General features: G+C 56.3%; 3 protein-coding genes and 1 long non-coding RNA gene across 6 annotated transcripts; 1 reads left to right on the forward strand and 3 right to left on the reverse strand.

Annotated features, from left to right (window-relative positions):
- Positions 1-3,849: 3,849 nt before the first annotated feature.
- LOC130600118 (uncharacterized) lies at positions 3,850-4,646 on the reverse strand. Its single transcript, XR_008972381.1, has 2 exons — positions 4,548-4,646; positions 3,850-4,416 (listed from the first exon to the last, which is right to left on the reverse strand). It is a non-coding gene; the product is annotated as an uncharacterized LOC130600118 (long non-coding RNA).
- Positions 4,647-6,960: 2,314 nt separating this feature from the next.
- P2RX6 (purinergic receptor P2X 6) lies at positions 6,961-15,686 on the forward strand. Of its 3 annotated transcripts, none has more exons than XM_057411206.1 (12): positions 6,961-7,088; positions 7,181-7,331; positions 7,405-7,476; positions 9,806-9,881; positions 10,399-10,492; positions 10,735-10,815; positions 11,841-11,982; positions 12,171-12,280; positions 12,741-12,834; positions 14,023-14,088; positions 14,741-14,818; positions 15,554-15,686. In XM_057411206.1, exons 1-12 carry the CDS (start codon positions 6,964-6,966, stop codon positions 15,590-15,592), a joined length of 1,128 nt encoding a protein of 375 aa, XP_057267189.1. In that variant the 5' UTR covers positions 6,961-6,963; the 3' UTR covers positions 15,593-15,686. The 3 variants fall into 3 exon arrangements, 2 of the variants coding, with proteins under 2 accessions (XP_057267189.1, XP_057267178.1); XM_057411195.1 differs by lacking the exon at positions 15,554-15,686 and adding an exon at positions 15,007-15,155; XR_008972383.1 differs by lacking the exon at positions 15,554-15,686 and having other exon boundaries at positions 12,741-12,918; positions 14,741-14,815.
- Positions 15,687-16,384: 698 nt separating this feature from the next.
- LOC130599888 (transmembrane protein 17B-like) lies at positions 16,385-16,854 on the reverse strand. Its single transcript, XM_057410699.1, has one exon. It carries the CDS (start codon positions 16,736-16,738, stop codon positions 16,385-16,387), a length of 354 nt encoding a protein of 117 aa, XP_057266682.1. The 5' UTR covers positions 16,739-16,854.
- Positions 16,855-16,940: 86 nt separating this feature from the next.
- LOC130599895 (transmembrane protein 17-like) lies at positions 16,941-17,632 on the reverse strand. Its single transcript, XM_057410710.1, has 2 exons — positions 17,525-17,632; positions 16,941-17,213 (listed from the first exon to the last, which is right to left on the reverse strand). Exons 1-2 carry the CDS (start codon positions 17,594-17,596, stop codon positions 16,941-16,943), a joined length of 345 nt encoding a protein of 114 aa, XP_057266693.1. The 5' UTR covers positions 17,597-17,632.
- Positions 17,633-20,512: the final 2,880 nt, after the last annotated feature.

Below are 20,512 nucleotides of genomic sequence, written 5' to 3' on the forward strand. Positions count from 1 at the left end.
GGCCTTGAATGTCTCCGGGGATGGGGCATCCACCACCTCTCTAGGCAGCCTGTGCCAGGGTTTCACCACCCTTGTGGTAACAAATGTCTTCCTCACATCTAGTCTGCATCTCCTCAGAGCAGAGCAGAGGGGCAGCGTGGGGAAGCTGCTCCCTCAGACGATGCTCAGGAGAGGTCTGCTAAGCCTTGGGGAAAGGGGGAGTCCCGCTGCCCGCTGCCCCTGCAGCCACGCTCCTCCTGAGCTGCCTTCCTTCCTCCAGCTAGAGCTGCAGCACACATGGCCAGGCCTCCAGCACTGCTGAGGGCAGCTTTGCTCTTCTGACACGGGTGTTCTGCCATGAAGATGGACTCCAGCCAGACCCATGGAAACGGATCTCCAAGGGCCTGGGGCAGCTGTGCAAAGGGGGCCTGGAACTCGAGCTTTACAGGTAGGCATCTGTAACTGCATTCACCCAGGTGAGCCTGCCAGGGATGGGGCAGCCACAGCTTCTCTGGGCACCCTGCGCCAGCGCCTCAGCACCCTCACAGGGAAGAGCTTCTGCCTCAGAGCTCATCTCAGTCTCCCCTCTGGCAGGTTAAAGCCATTCCCCTTGGCCTGTCCCTAAGGGCCCTTGTCCCAAGCCCCTCTCCAGGTTTCCTGCAGCCCCTTTAGGCACTGGAGCTGCTCTCAGGTCTCCCCTTCAGGAGCCTTCTCTTCTCCAGGCTGAGTCAGCCCAGCTCTCTCAGCCTGGCTCCAGAGCAGAGCTGCTCCAGCCCTCGCAGCAGCTTGTGAACCAGTGCAAATAATGGGAATTAAAGTGTGAGACATTTGAGATAACCCCCAGATAACCCCATCCTCACTGTGGTTGTTCATGAGGGAAGTTTCCTTCCCATGGTAACAGTCATTCCTTATTAAAATAATAAAGCATTCAACAGGTATCTGGGGAGGCAACAGACTTATCTCCTGTTGGCTTTTAATCTCTGCCATAAATCCATTGTCAGCAGGATAAAGGTAAATAGAACCACAGTTATCTATCAGGAGCCCAGCGCAGGGCTGGGAAGAGCAGTCAAAGTCCCAGCAGTGCAGGGCAAGCTGAGGTGCAGAGCACTTTCTTTTTCTCTGATGGAGGAACTCAGCAGAAGCCACATCACAAAACCCTGTGGGCTGTGGCCGGGGCCAGGCTCACCCCATGTGGGCTCGGTTGGGCTTTTAAACTGGTGAAAACCCAAGAGTTGTTGAATCTTCCTCGGGGACTGTAGTGACAGGACAAGGGGTGATGGGTTCAGACTGAAACAGGGAGATTATGATGAGACATAAAGAAGCTTTCCCCTCTGAGGGTGCTGAGGCGCCGGCACAGGGTGCCCAGAGAAGCTGTGGCTGCCCCATCCCTGGCAGTGTTCAAGGCCAGGTTGGACACAGGGGCTTGGAGCAAGCTGCTCCAGTGGAAGGTGTCCCTGCCCGTGGCAGGGGTTGGAACTGGAGGAGCTTTAAGGTCCCTTCCAATCCAAACCAGGCTGGGATGCCATAAATGAGCCTTGTCACGATCCATAGTTAACCTGTTTTTCAGATGTAGAGAAATTCCTGTTGGGCTGCACCATAAAAAGCAAGTGTGGACCCAGCACAGCCCAGGAGAGGCAGGGAATGGAAGGATTGAGCTGTGGTTAAAGGCGGCAGGGCAGTGAGGAGCCTCCCGAGCACAGCCCTGGCTCCTTTATGAAATAGGATTACAAAATCGCTTGCTTCGTGTGTGTCATTCATGTTCCTGCGTCAGCAATGTGCCCTGTGCTGGTGCGGAACATGTCATAATTGGTTTTAAACTGCCCACTAATGCACACACACAAAAATGGGGTGTCAGTAGCCACCAAGGCAGCGCTCCTGCAGTGTTTGGTTCCTGAAAAGAGGATCAGCAGGAAAAAGCCATCCAAACTAAACACCACCAGCAGTGCTCTGAGATGGGAGCCTGTGACTGGAGGGAGAAAACCCATCAGTTCCCCACCTGAACCCCTGTACACAGGATCCAGCCACCCCCCTGTGCAGCTCACAGCCCGTGTTCACAGGAAGCTGCTGGTCTCTAGGGGCTGGTGTTACGCTGCGTTTCCATGGGAGTATCTTCCAAGTAGCCTTAAATAAATAAGTAGATTATTTTCTGGGGCTCCCAGAAATGGCCTGGTCAGCCTGGCTGGGCTGCTGGAAACCCATCTAATCGAGATGCATCAGTGCAGTATGTAGGTCAGTGGTGTGATGGCTGGTGCTAGGCTCCGGGAGCCTGGAAGGGCTTTAGGGGGCATGGGGCAGATGCAGCTCCAGCACATGTGCTCTAGTGCTGGGCTAAAGGGCTAATAATCCCCTCACCTCACCAGTGAGGCTACTGGAATGGGAGGACTGGGAGAGGAGCTGGTTTGCCTGCACTGAGAGGAGAAAAACACAAATTCAGAGGGGGAATAACATAAGATTTGTACTAGAGATAACACTGGTGTAGGGATGCTACCCACCATCATTTACATCATAGAGACTCCATCAACCTGAGTCCCCCGACCCCAAGATGCAGCTCAGGGACACAGGGGTACCCAGGCCAGCTCCAGAGACAGCCCAATGGGACTGAGCTGGGTCCACAGGACAGCAAAGACATGGACCTGTTGGAGAGGGTGCAGAGGAGGAACACAGGAACAATCAGAGGCCTGGAGCAGCTCTGCTCTGGAGCCAGGTTGAGAGAGCTGGGCTGGGTCAGCCTGGAGAAGAGAAGGCTCCTTAAGGGGAGACCTTACTGCAGGTGCCTCCCAACGCTGTTTCAGAGGGAGTTTAATCGCAGGCGTTATGCTGGACTAAGCAGGCACTGACCCACTTGCAGGCTCAAGCCCTATTCATGCTCGAGGGAAGACAAGCGGAGCCCCAGGCTCTGCAGGAGTGGGCTGTGCGCAGGAGAAAGCAGCTCAGTGCCACCTCCCAGCCTTGTTTCTAAATGATCTCCCCCAACTCTGGAAGCAGCACAGGGACTGCAGGGCTGGTGGGAGGTTGGCTGTAAGTAATCCTCTCATTATCCCTACCACGCTCCGCTCCTCCTCCTGCATGTACAGCCAGAGGATGAGGTAACTCTGTGCTGTATCTCTAGGCACCAGCAGCAGCGTCTGCTCCTTCCACAAGCGAGTGAATGGCAGGGCATTGCCAGATGGCACGAACCCTGCGTCCTGCTGTCCCTTCATCCTTCCACAAAGCACCGGCGGTCATAGCACCACACTGAGCAGAGGGGTTTCCAGAGCATTCCAGGAGCTGCGCTCATGTTCCCGCAGCCTGTGTCTCACCAGCCCCTCCTCTGCGGCCACAGCTTCTCTCTGTTTCTCCGTACGGTGCAGACATGGAATCACAGAATGGTTCAGACTGGAAGGGACCTTAAAGCTCCTCCAGCTCCAACCCCTGCCACGGGCAGGGACACCTTCCACTAGAGCAGCTTGCTCCAAGCCCCTGTGTCCAACCTGGCCTTGAACACTGCCAGGGATGGGGCAGCCACAGCTTCCATTCTCTAACCTATGTATAAACCTGCCGGGTGACAACCCTCAGCGCTGTTGGTCTGTGAATAGCTTCAAATCCCACCTGGTGTACAAATTCCCACACGTTCAGAGCTGTAGGCAGGACCTTTAACTACAATGCCCTGCAAAGAACTCATAGCCAGGAGTAAGTTTTTGCCCTGATAAATCAGTGTATGAGTACAAAAGTGAGGAACCTACCAAACCAGATCCCTCATTAGCTGTGGTATCAGAAACACCAGCACCACTCTGCCTGCACCTGGAGCAGACAAGTCCTCAACCTGGTTGTGTTCCACAACCTCCTGCTCTCATGAAACCACAGAACAATGGAACATTCACCATAGATATCCCGGGTTTAGTATGATTTTACTTTGGATCTTTTCTCTGTAGAGCACAGGAAGGGCGTGGGGCAAAGGACAGAACAGGAGCAATAAATGGTGGCTACATGTTTTCAACTATACATTAATTTGCAGGTTTCTAGGACACTCCATGTGGTAAATCAGAACTGCACAGAGTTACTTTGAAACAAAGAGGCTAAACCTCATCTTCTGCTGAGCACTAACACCACATGCATCTTCCTGGTGTGAAGTCGGACATCCAGAGCCATGACCCAGGAGAGGGGCTCTACTTTGCAGAGCAAGGGCTCCATGTAAGGCTGCTGAGGAACTGCGCAAGGCAGCAGCTGAAATGAGTCAGCAGTGGATGTGACAGTCAGTTCAACAAAGGAAATCCTACTGTGGAACAAGAGAACAAGCCTAAGGCAGGAAGCATTTGTTCACAGCACATGTCTGGGTAGGACTTTGCTTCCTACACATCATCAGTGCACTCCTGGGCTGCAGAGACCCCACTGCAGCAGGCTGTGGCTCCAAGCACCAGCAGCACACACAGCACATGATGGTCCTCCAGACGAATGCCCCTATACACAGAGATGATGATTAAAAGGAGCCACTGGCCCTGCATGTGCTGGCAGAGACTCAGGGCTGGCTGTAGCAGAAATCTTAAAGCAAAGACAGGAAATCTGCCAAGTGTTGGCAGTGATGAAGTCACCAGTATCTGCATAGATGCTGCTCCAGCACTGCCCTGCTCATCCTGGTGCCATGGGCTTGGTGTTCCTCAGAGGTGCCACAGGAGCAGCCCCAGAGAGACCCCACTGGGGGGGTCCCAGGCTGAGCACAGAGCTCAGCCTTCGGCCGACTTCTCTGCAACTTCCAGAAGATTCCACCATATCAGAAGATTTGGAGAAGCATTTTCACAGCATCACATAGCTCTGCAAGCTCTTTGTTCACAGGGATGTCCTAGAGGGGCACATGACTACAGGTAAGCAGCATATGGTATGATTTAGCCTTCCTCAGAGAACAGATATTCAAATATGTGTTCAATTTGAAGGCTGAAACAGCTGCTTTCCTTTTTGTCTCCACTCCTGTTTGCTCACCTCCTGCTGCCTTTGCAGTCAAACAGCTTTTCCAGTCATCTTCAAGCACAGCAATGGCTTCCTCCTGTGCTGGTTGACAACCTCCTCTCTTCCCTGCACCACTGGAAGCTCACAGGACATGTGCCCAGGAAACCTGCTCAGGTTTCCAATGGCAGGAGCTCTGGGCAGGGGTAAAGGGGGAGGAGGACTGGTTTCTGTGCCAGCAGCACACACCAGCCACACACCTGGCTGGAGGCCAGGGCTGGGGAGGGTGAGGCTGTGGGAAGGTACCTGTTTGCTTGGAGCCAGCTTTCAGACTCAGCCCAGGCGGAGCGGGAGCCGGTGCGGGCAGATCGGCACGGGAGCAGCAGCGCTTGGCTTGGTGATCAGTCATTGCCTTTTCTCTCCTCTGCTGCCCTTGCAGCCTGTGCTCACAGCACACATGCGCTTCGTTGTCCAGCAGCTCCTGCTTTGTGATTGTGGTGAATGAGCTACGAAAGGAGAGATCCGTTGAGGTTTTAATGGCCTGCCTTGAGGTTATACAGAGAAATACCTGAACTAACCTGAGCTGCCTTTGACTTTAACCTTAATCCTTTTAACTGCCGATCTTTCAGAGTGTTTGGCTTCATGTGCTTCTCCTTAGGTGAAATTCTTGGAGCAGCAGCAGCAGGAAAGGTTGGATTAAAGGGATTCACAATCAGCTGGAACCATTTCCATAGCCACGGGGCAGCTGCCTTGGCCAAAGCCTTGGGGGTTGGAGGTGTTTTCACTCCTGTTTGTAAGTTCTGAGATCTCACCTGAAGCTTTCTCTGTTGAAAGGGGTGTGAATTCTGCACTGTGCTGTCTGCCTGTGCCCTTGTCTGTCCAACTGCCACCTATGAGCTGCGATCGATTGTAGAAACTTTGGAACTAAGTAAAATCACCCATTGTCTATGGACATATTGCAGATGTTTTAATTTCTTTTTCTAGTTCTTCCCCTTTTTAGAGTCAAAATTACTACAAGGAGCAGTTTTATTTCATTTCACTCCTGGTTCACAAATCAGTACAGGAATTGTTGTAATCTCTGTACAGTTTTCACTACAAGAAAAAATCTCTCACTAAAATAAACAGATTCTCCAGCCTCCGAGGCTGAAAGGGGCCACTGTAGTAATTTCATTTTCCCTCTCGTGTAATGCAAATCCCACGTGCCATCCAGGAACTGGTAGAGCAAGGCTCCTCCTGCCTTTCAGGCAGCGGAGGGATTGGGGGGGATTTGTCCAAGGTTGATTCAAGTGCCAGGAGGTTGTCAGTGGTGTGCTCATGTCACACGATGGGCACACCTCAATGAGCCGGGGGTTTCCTCAATGGCTTTGGCAACAGTGGAGCAGATCCTCAACCCATGAGGCTGTGGCTGCCCCATCCCTGGCAGTGTTCAAGGCCAGGCTGGACACAGGGTCTTGGAGCAAGCTGCTCCAGTGAAGGTGTCCCTGCCCGGGGTAGGGGGCTGGGACTTTTAAGGTCCCTTCAACCCAAACTGTGCTGGGACTTGATCTGAAACAGTGGGTTTGCTATTGGGAAAGGCAGAACTGCTGTGCCCGGCTTGGGTGTTTCACTGGGTTGGGTGAGGGACCACAGCCCCGTGTGACTGCCGGGGGATGGAGGGGACAGCCCAGGCTGGCCCCAGCGCCCTGTCCCGGGTGTCCCTCACGCCTCATGGTGCTGCCGCCCCTCCCTCCCCCGCGGGCAAGGCCCCGGTGCCGCAGGAGGCCGGATCACGCCGCAGGCCCGGCAGCAGCCAAGGCTCAGCGCTACCGCCGCCGCCATCTTCGGCCCAGGGCTGCCGCGCTGCTGCCATGGCGACGGGGCGGGCCTTGGCTCCGAGGGGCGGGGTCAGGCTCCGAGGGGCGGGGCCAGGCTCCGAGAGGCGGGGCCAGGCTCCGAGGGGCGGGGCCATGCTCCGAGGGGCGGGGCCAGGCTCCGAGAGGCGGGGCCACGGTGCGGCGGGAACCGCGGCCGGGCCGTTGCGGCAGAGCCCCGGGAGCGGAGCCCCGGGAGCGGAGCGGTGCCGCCGCCATGGCGTGCGGGCCGTGCCGCGGTGTGCTGGACTACAAGACGGCGAAGTTTGCGGTGACGCGGAACTGGCGGGTCGGGCTGCTGCACCGCCTGCTGCAGCTCGGTGCGCTGGGCTACCTGCTCGGGTAGGGCGGCTCACGCGGGGCCCGGCCCTCCCGGAGGCGGCGGGGTGGCCGGGGTGTCCCCTCAGCGCGCATCGCCCCGCTGCCCCCCGCAGGTGGGTGCTGCTGGTGCGGAAGGGCTACCAGGACACCGACCGAGCCCCCCGCGCTGCCGTCTTCACCAAGCTGAAGGGGGCGGCGGCCGCCGAGGTGCGGGGCTCGGGCCGGCGGCTGTGGGACGCGGCGGACTACGCCCGGCCCCCGCAGGTACTGTGGGAACCTCCGGTGCTGAGCGGGGCGCGATGCGGGTCCTCGCTGACGGCGCCTCCTTGCCCCCTAGGGAGGAAACGTGCTTTTCCTGGTGACCAACTTCATCGCTACTGCCGGGCAAGCGCAGGGCACCTGCCCCGAGGTGAGTGCGGGGGCTGCGGGGCTGGCGGCGCTGCTGCTCGGTCGCTTGCTCTGTCAGACCCACACGGGCACGGATCCGCGCAGTGCAGCCAGCACCATCCAAGGGGCAAGGACCATGCGCTGCTGGAGCTCACCAGCTCTGGGCTTCCTGAGCGGTGGTGGCACTGTGTGGTCGCTGCAGGCTTCCTGCTGCCTTTAGGCAAGGACCGCTCGGGTGGGCCAAGCTGTTATCTTATTGCTGTTCCATCTCTGCAGTGCAGCTGGCGCCAGCGCTGCCACCCCCAGCTAACATCTCTATTACCTGTGCTCCTTCTTGAACCTCACATGTATTCTTGGTTTCTTGCTGCCACATTCTCTAATCTCTGACTTGCCTTTTTTCCCTGATGCTCTTGCACACCTGCCGTGGACGCGGGTCATGTTTCCTTTATAATTCTGCTGCAGGACTGGAATCCTCTCCATCTTGGTGTTCTATTATTAGAAGGAATGGAGCACAAGGTTTGAAGGTTTCCCAGTCAGCCAGCACTTAATGGTATATGTTCTCTCGGAGAAATCTTCCCTTTAAGGCTGGATTCAGGCCAGCTCCTGCACCGAACTCTCTCAGGCTGCACTCTGCTGGGCAGACAGGAGCAGATGACTCAAGCTAAGCCGCTGCCGGCACCTTGTGCCTGAGCCAACCATTGTTTGTCCTAATGGACAGAAGTGTCTGTGCCAAGTGGCACTTGCCATGTGTCTTGTTACCTGGACTGATGTGCTGATGTGCAAATATCTGTTGTGTGGGTCCCTCTGGAGGCTGAAGCCTTGACATCTGATTTGGATCAGGAAGACAAAGTGCTCTCATAAGTGCTTATTACAGCATTGCAAGGGGGTGTTGCAAGCTATGGGTGGACCATCAGTGGGAGCGAGGGTCCTGAGTCTGGTATCCAGCCCCCTCCAGCACTCAGGCAGGACTTGCTGGTCCCTCCAGTAGTCCTGTGGGCTTGCTTCTGGACAGCCTACAGCGCTGCCAGGCACATGGGCCCCTGTGATCAGTGGTCCCACTTCAGCTGCTGGCACTCATACACCCTTACACACAACGGGATAGGGCCCCTCAACCGGGAAGGTAGTTAGGAATGAAGCTGAGTCTGCAACAGGACAGACTATGCTGGCGAGGTGCAGCCCACTGTCGTGACCAGCCAGCTCTGTACATGTACACCAGCTCTTTGCATCTTGTATCCCTCTGTTTTTCAATTAGATTGCCTAGATTCCTGCCTTTTCCATGCCTTTTCCATGCCTTTTCCATGCCTTTTCCATGCCTTTTCCATGCCTTTTCCATGCCTTTTCCATGCCTTTTCCATGCCTTTTCCATGCCTTTTCCATGCCTTTTCCATGCCTTTTCCATGCCTTTTCCATGCCTTTTCCATGCCTTTTCCATGCCTTTTCCATGCCTTTTCCATGCCTTTTCCATGCCTTTTCCATGCCTTTTCCATGCCTTTTCCATGCCTTTTCCATGCCTTTTCCATGCCTTTTCCATGCCTTCTCTTCCTCTTTTAAACATCCCGTCCCCTCAACATCCTGTGCAATCCCGAAATGCTCTTCTGCATCCCATGATTCCCATACCCTGAGACCATGACCATCCTGTCCTGTCCCCCCCAGTCTAAAGGTGCTTCAGAGCTTGTTTTAGTGGGTCTCGCACCTGAAACAAAGGACTGAGACTGCCTGGGGGGGTGGGGAGGGGTGGGGGCAGACAGGCACCCCCACTCACCCCTCTTCTTCTGAGTCCATAACTGGGGCTTCCCACTGCTTTCGGGCCTGGGGAGCTGGGTTTGTTGGGCTGGTGACTCTTGGGACGGCCTTGGGAGTAGCTGGGGGAAGGTGTTGCCCCCCCCCCGCCTCTGTCTCTGTGTTAGAATAGGAGCTCCAGCACTCAGGTGGGTCCAGAGTGAGGGTGAAGCTTTCTATGTGTGTCTCTTTCCATGTGTCCCGCTGTATGTAGGGTCTCTTCCCAGCGGAACTGTGCTGGTGCTTTACAAGGTGCCTAATGGGCTCTGCCGTTAAGGCCTTCCTGAACCTAATGGTGCTCATTCCAAGTCCCAGCTGAAAGATCCAAGCTAGCTCCTGAGGCTTCCTCTGCTTCCAGCGTGGAGGAGGGAGACAGGAGGGAAGGGTTGCCCCGTGGAGATGCCTCTCTCCTCGCTGCCTGGAGCCTGCCCAGGTTCTGGACGTGGCGGATGTCTTCTATAAGTGTTTGGGACGTGCACAGAGGAGCAGGCGCAGCAGCACAGGGGTGTGGGTGAGTGATCGTGTGGCCTCGGGTGCTGCGCAGTGACAGCACATCTCTCTGTCTCTCTCAGAGCCCCTCTGTTCCCGCTGGGATGTGCACGGAAGATGCAGACTGTCCCATGGGAGAGCCAGTGGTTCATGGCAATGGTACTGGGTATTTTGCTAAATAAAAACCTCAACCATAAAATCATTGAATTCCTCACGTTTCATAACAAACAGGCCCACAAAGGCACCACAAGTTTAGTGCTTTCTGGGAGCATGCACTGAAGTGCTCTGCAGCCATCTGTTCTTGGCACAACCACCCAGCGACCTGTCCTGGCTGCACGAGCAGGCACAAGGTGCTGTCACAGCAAATGTTGAGTGCTTTGTTTCTGACACTGGCTGCTGGAATTGAAACCAGTGTACTGTGTGATTGGCAGATTTTCCTTTTGTAATACAGCCTGGCCATGGGGCAGAGCAGCAAACAGCACCTTGTCTTTGTATGACAGCATCCTTGAAAGAAGGTTTCACAGGGAAAGTGTTGGGTGGGTGAAAGGCTGAAGATGATGCCAGGGTTCTTTGTGGTTCAGAACGAGCTTGTGGCCAGGGCACTGTCCCAGGAGAGGAGCTGTGGAGATGCTGTTTCAAAAAGGAAAAGCAATTATATACATCGTCTCCTTTCTAGGGATAAAAACTGGGAAATGTGTCATGTTCAACACCACACATTCCACCTGTGAGATCTATGGCTGGTGTCCCGTGGAGAACAACACCCTGTCCAGGTAAGGCACAGTCTGAGGAGACAGCAGGTTCCTTCCCTCTGTGTAACCAGGAGCCTGATCATACTTGCCCAGTGGGCAGCCAGGCCCAGGGAAACCTTTGACATTGATCTACCAGTCAGTTAAGATTCTTGTGACTGTCCATTGTAGCCACAGTCCTGGGATTGTGGCAGAGACTGGAGTGAGGGGAGCAGGGACGTGCCTTGGCCTCTGTGCACAATCTGAGTTCACCGGTGGTTTTCCAGGAAACCTCTTCTGGCTGAGGCGGAGAATTTCACTCTTTTCATAAGAAATACTGTCCACTTCACCAAATTCAACTTCTCCAGGTAAGCAGGACACCCTGCAGCCCTCCCTGTGCCCACAGCCTCGCTGGGGTGTCCTGGAAGCCCTGTGCCATCACACAGGTGATGTTGGCAGATGTAAGAGCAATGGGATGGGGAGCCCTCAGGGAGAGATCCTGGTGTCTGTCTGCCTGTGACACACAGAGGCCACTCATTCCCAAGGGCTCAGCTGTAATTTACTTTTCTCCTTAGTAGCTGGTGCAGTGCTGTGTTTTCAACCTTAGCCTTGGCACAAGGCTGATAACACACCAATGGTTCAGTTGTTGCTCAGTAGCACTTACTTCCATCAAAGACTTTTCAGTGCTCTGCCAGTGAGGAGGGGCATGGGAAGCTGGGAGGAAGCAGAGACAGGACACCTGACCCAAACTAGCCAAAGGGGTGTTCCATCCCACAGCACATCATGCTCAGTATAGAAACTGGGGGGAGTTACCCAGGAGGCCCAGATCGCTGCTCGGGTTGAGCTGGGTATAGGTCGGGGTGGGGCTGTTGCTGAGCAGTTGTATTCTCTGCCTTTGTTATTTCCTTTATTGTTACTGGTGGTAGCAGTAGTGGTTTCTGTTATACCTTAGTTACTGGACTGTTCTTATCCCAACCCGTGAGAGTTACATTCTTTCCATTCTCCTCCCCATCCCTCCCAGTGTAGGGAGGGAAGTGAGTGTTAAGTAGCGCACTTAGTTGCTCCTGTCAGCATTGTTCTCACACTAAAGTAAAAAACAGAGCCCCACCAGCTACTGAGAAGGAGAAAAATACCTGTTACAGCTGAAGCCCAACAGAGTGGAAGGACCATGGCAGGTGTGAAGGGTGGTAACTCCGTGTATGATTGCTCTGGGCTGGTTTCCCTTTACCCTCTCTTCAGCTGAGGCTTTACGAGAGGCAATGACTATTCCCCCTTGGAGCAGGAGCATCAGCAGTCCCACTCCAGCAGGAGAATCTCCTTTTCAGCCCTGCAGCAGGACTCTCTGACCTCCCATTCCACCCGTGATGGCTCCCCCCTCTCTCTCCTGTCTCAGGTGCAATGCTCTGCAGACCAATGACCCTTACTATTTCAAGAGCTGCACGTATGACCCATCCCTCAGCCCCTCCTGCCCCATCTTCCGCGTGCGTGACATGGTGGAGGCAGCTGGAGAGACCTTTGAAGACCTCGCACTGCTGGTACTTGTTCTCTTTAATATGGAAGATGACTCCAAATCCCCCATGGCTGTGTGCAAGGGACTGGGGGCAGGAGACAGGTCTGACCCGTGAATTGTTAAGGGAATGTGTGATCTGTGGCTGTTGGAACAGTGAAGAACTTGTCAAATCTCTGATCCCCAGTGAAATCTTTGCTGCAATGTGTTCTGCAGGGAGGGAGCATCGGAGTTCGCATTGAATGGGACTGTGACCTGGATCGCCCTGCGGCTCACTGCCAGCCTCAGTACTCCTTCAGCTTGCAGGACAGGAGGTACAATTTCAGGTGAGGATGCTGGGACAGTGGCCACATGGGCCCATATGTTGAGCACACAGTGATCTTTTGAGATCTCAGTTTTCCTGATGGGTGCTCTGAAAGGAGCAGGAGGGACAGTGGGATGCAGTAACAGTCCTGGGGTGCTGTGATAGTTCCTGCACCCTGTGGCTGTGCTGTTTGGAGCTGTGAAGGCATTTCCTGCTGGAGGGCAGGGACATGTGGCAGCTCACGGCTGTGCTGACCCTGAACTAGACACACTGGGACCTGCGTGCTCCCAGTGACCCCAGGCTGGGTGCTGAGTGGATGCTGATGCCCCCCTGCTGATGCCAAGCTGCTGCATCACCCATGTCCCAGCCTGCTGGAGGATGAATGGTGTGCACAGGCACATGGCTCCAGCAGTCCCAGGCCACTGGACCGCTGCCTGCACAGAGCTGCCCTGGCTTTGAGCCACGTCCAGTGTCTCCCACAGAACTGCCTCCTACTACTGGGACTCCCAGCGACGGCTCTACCGGACCCTGCTCAAGCTCTACGGGATCCGCTTTGACATCTCCGTGCACGGGCAGGTACTGCTGTCCCCGCCGGGCTGAGTCCCTCACCGCTCCTGCCTGCCCTCTCCTGCAGCCTTCCTGGCATGGCTTCTCACCCTGGTGAGCCCTTCCCCGCCTCCTAGAGTTTTCCAAGCAGAGCGGGAGATAATGGTCTCTCCTATTTGAAGGGAAGTTTCTTGACAATGCCCTGAGCAGGGAGGCTTCCCTCACTGATGATGTGGGTGTCAGGAAGCACTGGGCCCTGTAGGCGAGGTGAGGTTGTCTGGGAGATCAGCCTGAACTTTTGTGAATGTGGGCAATTAATCTCTTCTTAGAATCAGAATGGTTTGGGTTGGGAAGGACCTTAAGATCATCCAGTTCCAATCCCCTGCCACAGTCAGGAACACCTACTAGACCAGGCTGCTCTAAGCCCCAGCCAGCCTAGCCTTGAATACTGCTAGGGATGGCCCTGTTTCAGTTTGAACCCATCACCACTTGTCCTATTGCTACAGTCCCTGACTAAGAGTCCCACTCCAGCATCCCTGTAGGCCCTTCACATACAGGAGGCAGCTCTGATTTCTTGATTTACTGTACCCTTGGGGAGAAAACCCATGGGCATAATGACGGCTGACACCACAGTGTGCGGTATTACTGACAAACTCGGCACTCAGCTGTGCCAGATGGGGCCTGTGCTGAGAGAATTTGCCACCTGAGAGATGTAAACAGCTGGTCTGTTATGCTTAGCAGTGGCCTTTTTACCTGAATAGGGTGAAGCAGGTGTTTGAGACAGGGTGCACCACTTCTGGGTTGTGAGATCAGGTCCAGGAGATGTAGAGCAGGATTGAACAGCCAGGGATGAGACAGGAGCCTGGAAATCTCTGATACCAGACTCATTGAGCAGGGGGGACACATCACACTAGGGCTGTTTGCTGGTCACGGGGATGTTCTGTGGGTGGCAGCTGCTGGCCTCCTGCAGCAAGAGGGAGGCTCCCACTGTGCCTGCAGGAGTAGGGGGTCACAGTAACCTCTGCTGCCACCAATGCATGAGCTGCCCCAGTCCCTTCTTTGGCAGCCAAAGGGGTTTTGAGTCGAGGTGACAGAAGTTGGGTTCATAGCTATGGAGAACTGACCTTGGTGTCATCCAGCACATCCCTGGCTTCAATAAGTCTGCCAGCAGGGTTTGTTCCACACCTCTCACCACTCTCCACCCACTGTTCTTACCAGGCTGGGAAGTTCAGCATAATTCCTGCTGCTGTGAGCTTTGGCACTGGCATTGCATTCTTTGGTGCTGTGAGTATTCTCTATACGTGCTTCTCTGAGCTGTGGGTTGGGATTTGTCTCTCGCCCGTTGTTACCCTGCCTGCCCCGGCACACGGCTCCCTGGTGTCCAGATCAGGGTGTTAGATGCCCTTCTGTTGTGCTGCTGGGTCAAAGATCCTGAGCGCTGCTGGGACACAGCTCATGGAGGGAGATGTCTGTGTGCCCCTGGGAAGAGGTGTTGCTGGCTGGTCTGTTCCAGCTGTCTCAACCTGCAGGAGTGAACACCTCCTCTGTGTGTCTGCCCTGACTAGAGGGAGCCAGTGTCCTGCTCCAGCACGGGCACGCTGTTGTGGTCATTGAGGTGGGGTAGCCTCTTGTAGAGTGCGTCTGTGGCTCTTCCCCTCCAGCAGAGCCCTGGGGAGCCTGGATCCCCCTGGCCCCTCTTTCCTCACATGTGCTCATCCCAGTCCACGTGGCCCTGGTCTTGCTTTCCTGCATTGCTGCCCAGGTGATCTCATCTAACTTCTTGTGCAGCTCATGGGAGCAGGCTGGGTCAGAGACCTGCCTGGGTGGCTTGTGCTGGAGACAGGTCAGGTTTGCAGGGCTTGGTGGGAGCTGAGGCCTGGTTTTCCTATAGGAAGTGCTGCTGCTGACCATGCTGCTGTGCTTGTCTTGTCTCCAGGCCACGGTGGTCTGTGACCTAGTTCTGCTCTACCTGGATGCAAAGGCTGACTTCTATTGGAATGAGAAGTTTGAGGAGGTAAGGATGGGGCCACTTTTAAGAGATGAGGTTGGAGGCAAGTTTTGCAAGTAGGTTTAATCGTCTGCCCCTTGGTTAAAACTCTGTTCATGAGATCTGGGAAAATGCCAGTTTAGCAGTTCTGAGTCTCGGTGGTTGGTCTGAGCGGAGCCTGAGAGACTAAACTCCTCCAAGTTTAATGCCAACAGGTGGCAGTGGAAGAGAGGGACCAGACCAGTGCCCCACCTGCAGGAAAACCTGAACCACAACCTCAACTCCTGTTAGAAAACAGGGAGTCCCTGAGAGGACCTTACCACAGAACCTGACCCAGCTTGACATTATTCATCTTCCAAACTGAAGCTGGCCAAACTCCATGTGCCAAGGGCAGCTCTCTCAGGGTGCTGGAGCTGTCAGCTCAGTGCTGCCCATCCTGGGGAACTGGGGGGGTCAGAAAGGGGTGTGCTGGGGAGGGGGGCTGCAGAGCAGGAAAGCTGCCAGCCTTGGCTTGGCTCATCTTCAGCTTTATCTGGCTAAGTTTTAGAAGCCTCTGAGGACACAGATCTCCTGGTGACCTGCCCCAGGGCTGCACCATTCCCCTGAGGGGAAAAAGCTATCCCTAATGCCTGATCTGAGTCAGGAGTGGAGTGGGAATATCAAACAACGGATCTGGCCCATGGGACTGAGCAGAGCAGGACCCCCCACTTGGGCTTTCCCCTTCTCTCTGGTGCAACTGAGATGCTCCTGTTCATTTTTCAGGCAAAACCCCCCAAAGGTAAGAGTGAAGCTGCAGCTTAGGGCCATCGGGGACACTCCACCAGGCACCCTGTGCTCCAGGGCAACCTGGGGTAGATGTGATGGGGACACAGCTGCAGCCTGGGTGCAGGAGGCCCTGACCAGCACTGGTGTGTGTGTGCTGCTGAGCTGGGGCTCTGCCTGCCCTGGAGCTGCGTTTGCATCAGCAGAAGTTCTTGGCTCCTGGCGCATGAACCCCATGTGCAGCTCCCAGCCAGGCCTGGAGTGGAGCTGCTGTGAGGCCTCGGGTTTGCTGGGAAGCTGCTGGCCCATGCTTGCCACGAGAGGCTTGAAGCACTGCACTTCTTCCCCTTTCCCATGGCCATGGGCCTGGAGTTCCTGTGAAAACCAGGGACCCAACAAAATAAAGCTGCTTGGAAAGTGGGAGGTGGCTCTGCTCTCCCTATAGCACTGGAGCTGGCTCCAAAGGGTTAGTGGTGCCCCTCTTGCACCTCCCAGCACCCTTGGTGATTCCAGCTGAGATGGGTGACCCACATCCTAGGAACCTCTGCAAGGAGCAGCAGGGTTATCCCCTCCTCTGCTGTGCATGGGAAGGGTTGAGGAGCTGAGCTGAAGCCAGCAGCCCTGGGCTGGGACTTGCTTGCTCCTGGTTCTTGCCCTCTGCCAGGGCTGATGATCTGGAGGACAAGTACAGCATTTTGGGGCTGCTGAACCCCCTCTCCCCTTCCCCAGGCTGTGTGGGCCCAGTGGGGGAGGTCTGTGCCATGGGCTGCTCTGGACACCCTTGCACTGCCTGGCTCACAAACACTGCAGCACTGGGGCCGTGAGCACTGTTTAATGCTCCCTGATGGGGCTGACAGCGTGGGCTGGGGGAGTCTTGCAGCAGGGTCCTTCCCTGGCTGCCTGCGCTGACAGATCCCGGCCGCCCTCCTCCCACTGCCGCAGGTAGAACTGTGCTGCCAGCTGCTTGCTCATGGTGCGCAGAGCCAGGAAGGCAGCCACGATCTCGGCCAGGAGGAAGGCCAGGAGCAGGCTGTGCACTGCCAGCTCCAGCGGCAGGCACAGGACCTGGCTGTCCGTCAGCAGGAAGAGCAGGAGCGGGAGCTGGATCAGGAGGGAGAGCAGGAGGAACCCGGCCAGCTCGGGTACCTGCAGGAGCAGAGCTGGTGACATGGGTGCAGAAGCCATCGGTGGGGTACGGAGACCACTATCCCACTCTGCTGGCCTTGGCACCTTGGGCACTGGGACATTGCTGCCACACAGAGCTGTGCCTGTGTGTATTCAGGCACTGTGAAGCCCAGTGCTGGAGCATTGCACCCATGACACAGGGAGGGGTACAGCAGGAGAATGAGTCAGTCCCTTGTCCCCTGCCTCCAGGTCCTGCTTGCCCTTATGCTTCCCTCCCAGGATGGCTCCAGACAGGACTCCAGGAGGAATGGGTTGTGATGGGTGCTCGGGTCCTGAGTGAGGGACCATCCAGCAAAGCCACAGCAACACCACCCCTCACCAGGAATAGGGGACTTGAGGCCAGGGCAGAGGTGGTGCTTACCTTCTCCTGTAGGTTCCCCAGGTAGCCCAAGTAGAGGCGGGAGCCCTCAACCAGCAAGAGGATGAGGAAAGTGGTGACCAGCAGGAACTGGTAGTGCCCAGGCAGGAGGTGATACTGGAACAGGGGCACAGCCTCATCGCAGCCAGCCCTAACACCTGCATCCCATGCCCAGTGTCCCATCCCCTGTGCACCATTCCTTGTGCCCCATGCCGAGATCCGTGTTGTTTTCATTCTGCCCTCCCACTTTAACCTTCCCTTGCCTAGAGTTCAGTGGTGGGTCTCATTTCTGGGAGCCAGAGGTGAGCCATTGTGCCTTGTGGGGGACCCATTAAGCTTGACGAGGGTCCCCTCTCCCCTGCTCAGTGTGGCCCAGGCAGGCTGGGCAGGAGCAGGCTCAACCCCACACATGCTCCCTGGGACGGTACCTTCAGCTGCAGCATCATTCCCTCCGCCAGGCACCACGCGGGGAAGTAGCAGGCGTTGAAGTAGAGCATCATCTGGAGGGGCAGGTTGGCCAGCAGCTCGTGGGCTAGTTAGGGCAGACAGGGGTTGGGCAGGGCTGCTCAGCACCCGCATGGCCTCACTGCCCCAAGGGAGCCCCTGCCACGCTCAGGGGGACTCTGGGGAGCAGCTGCTAGCAGTAAATGCACTTATTGGTGGGTGGGTGCAGGGACCCCGCTCAGCAGCACCCGGGTGCTCAGTGAGGTGCTGGGCAGGCTCACAGGGATGAAGCGACACAGCCCCGCTGAGCCCTGCTGCGTACCTGGGCTGCACCTCTGGGCAGCGCCGCTGTCCTGCGTCTTGTTGTCCATGAAGAGGGAGCCGCTGAAGGCCACCAAGCCCCGGCGGAGGTTGGGGGGCAGTGGCGTGCGCGCAGCCATGGCAGCACTGAGCCCTGCTCGCCCCAGCGCGGCTCAGCAGGGATTAGCCGGGAGGGATTAAGGGGATGACAGGTTGGGCTCATGCGCGGGGCCACCGGCTCCCAGGGACAGCACGGCAGTCCCCTGGGACGCCAAGGCCCCGGGGGAGCCACAAGGACACAGCAGCTCCCCTCCATCACCGTGGTACCGACCACTCTGTCCCCAGCCCGTTCTCCCTGCAGGCAGCACCGGCTCTGCTGCACCCTCTCCAGCCAGGCTGTATCAACAGTTCCTGCCCGGAACTCCTTGACAATGATTCGGCCCGGACAGGGATGATGCTTTTTGCCAGGAATGCTTCTTCAAAGCATCTCATCTCAGTCTCCCCTCTGGCAGGTTAAAGCCATTCCCCTTGCCCTGTCCCTACAGTCCCTTGTCCAAAGCCCCTCTCCAGTGCTCTTGTAGCCAAGTCCCGCTGCCCCTTTCTACGAAGGAGCTGTTTCAGCTGGACTAGAACATCACCCCATGACATGAGAAACCCCAGTCACCACCATGGCTTTCCTTAGGACATGTACTGGATCCTGTCCACCACCTTGGCTAATGCTTACCGGTGGTGAGCATGTCCTGGAGCTGGGCAAAGCTGTGTTGTCTTCTCTGCCACCTCCTCTGGGACACCTCTCAAACCCCCACACCAGGAGAGAAAGTTTACACCTCTTAAGAAACCCCCTGTTCCCACTGGCAATGAGCACCAGTCTCTAAACCCAGCTGGGGCTCAGGAAGCTTGTTCACAATCCCCAGCTGAGTGGCACCATCACATGTGGCTTCACTACATCACCCAGCTACCTTCCAGGATGCTCACCTGGGTTGCCCCCACAGATGTGACCCCTCCCCAGCCCCACAGCTGGTGCTGTTCTGATGCTGGGCTTTTGCCTGTTGCCCTGCCCACATCTCACCCCATGTGCTGGCAGGACCCAGAAGCCACATAGTGGGCACAGCGCCCCTTCCCTTCCCGCACACCTGGGACCCCTTTGGTGGCACCACACCAAGGGACAGGGTTTTCTTAGCTCCTTCATGCCCTAAGCCTTCATTTAAAATAATCTCTGCTTCTCACTAGGCAGTTTCCCAGATACTGGAACTGGATAATCTTCCAACCCTAACTTCTGAGGCAGTTCTTCCCTGTGAGGGTGCTGAGGGGCTGGCACAGGGTGCCCAGAGAAGCTGTGCTTGCCCCATGGACCTAGGATGAGACTTGCACACTCACATCCCCTTGTGGATCCTGCAGATATGTAACGGTTCAAGAAGAGGCCTCTGCTGGCTGCTGAGTGCTGGAGCATGCACATCCTCATCTGCTGTCCCCTCTGGTCACACTGCCTGCGAAAAGCCTTGCAGTGAAAGCAGAAGAGCCAAAGCACAGACAACTGGTGCTGTTTCTACCTGGCAAAAAGGAAGTCTGGAAGTAAATCCAGATGACCTGGACACAAATGGGAAGCCTCCACAGCAGTGATTGCACCAACCGGCCAACCTGCAAGGATGACCCAAGGCCTTGGAAGGAACCGGAGATGATCCAGATCCCAAGAATAGCACTACTTTAATCCACAGAGGGGATCCAATTAAAAATATAAATCATCTTGCTCTGGGCTTGGAGTAAAACACTGACTGTGGGGGGAGACACCTGGGCAGAGCACTGGGGGCTCTCCAAGGGGGGTTCTTGCCCCCCCGGCTCTGCTGGGCTGTTTGGCACAGGGCTGCGGGCTGGCCAGGTCCGCTCCTGAGCTGGAGATAAGGTTCTTCAGCAAGGGGCAGAGAACACAACAGCAGAGCACCGGCATGGGAAGCCAAGATGGGAAATGCCGCCTTGTCAGGAGCAAGGAGCGATGGAGGCCGGAGGATCCCCTCCAGCTACTTGTCATTGAGGAACATTTCATTCATCGCTCAGGACAGCCCAGGGCTGAGGCACTGCCCCAGGCTGGGGGCTGCCCTCACACCTCTGCAGGGAGACCCCGCTCCGCACCGCACTCACACCGACACTGACCGAGAGCTGCCCCAAAAGCTGGGAGCAGCTCCAGCCCCTCGGCTGTGCTGGCATGGGGGGTGCTGCTGATGCTGGAGACTGATGAGCTCTAGAGCCCTCGGCCTGGGCAGGGACCACCTCTGCTAGGGCTGGATGGGGCGACCAGCGTGGGGAAGGGGCAAGACTCCAGCATGGGCTGTACAGAGACCCCCGGTGTGACCCCATCCCTGCCCGTCCCCACACTTCCTGAGCTGGGTGGGCACGGGGACAGCCATGGCAGTGCTGAGCCATGCGGAGGGGGAGCAGAGGTCCGGCTCTGCGGGGATGCACATCAGAACTCTGTGGGAACAAAGGGGATTGGGGATGGGGCCACATGCTTGAAAGCACAAGGAGCAACAAAAGGCACGCTGCTTACGGGGGCAAGGGTCTTGCTGGGGACTCCCAGTCTGTTGTCAGCATCTGCAGCACCCGTGCCCACCACCAGTGCCGAGCCCTGCTCTCTGTGGGGGCTGCTTTTCCAGCATCCCATGGGAATTGCAGGAGCA

This window comes from Pezoporus wallicus, unplaced genomic scaffold, assembly GCF_028554395.1.
Source record: "Pezoporus wallicus isolate ANWC-B61680 ecotype Strahan unplaced genomic scaffold, APGP_CSIRO_Pwel_v1 contig_8226, whole genome shotgun sequence".
In the NCBI taxonomy this organism is placed as follows: domain Eukaryota; kingdom Metazoa; phylum Chordata; class Aves; order Psittaciformes; family Psittacidae; genus Pezoporus; species Pezoporus wallicus.

Bases quoted from the DNA above. Each gene is read 5' to 3' on its own strand.
- P2RX6 (XM_057411195.1), top strand. From the start codon at position 6,964: ATGGCGTGCGGGCCGTGCCGCGGTGTGCTGGACTACAAGACGGCGAAG. The intron at 9,882-10,398 runs GTACTGGGTATT...TCTCCTTTCTAG, and splicing joins GCCAGTGGTTCATGGCAATG to GGATAAAAACTGGGAAATGT. The intron at 14,819-15,006 runs GTAAGGATGGGG...TAATGCCAACAG, and splicing joins GGAATGAGAAGTTTGAGGAG to GTGGCAGTGGAAGAGAGGGA.
- LOC130599888 (XM_057410699.1), bottom strand. From the start codon at position 16,738: ATGGCTTCTGCACCCATGTCACCAGCTCTGCTCCTGCAGGTACCCGAG.
- LOC130599895 (XM_057410710.1), bottom strand. From the start codon at position 17,596: ATGATGCTCTACTTCAACGCCTGCTACTTCCCCGCGTGGTGCCTGGCG. The intron at 17,214-17,524 runs GTACCGTCCCAG...CCCCTGTTCCAG, and splicing joins GAATGATGCTGCAGCTGAAG to TATCACCTCCTGCCTGGGCA.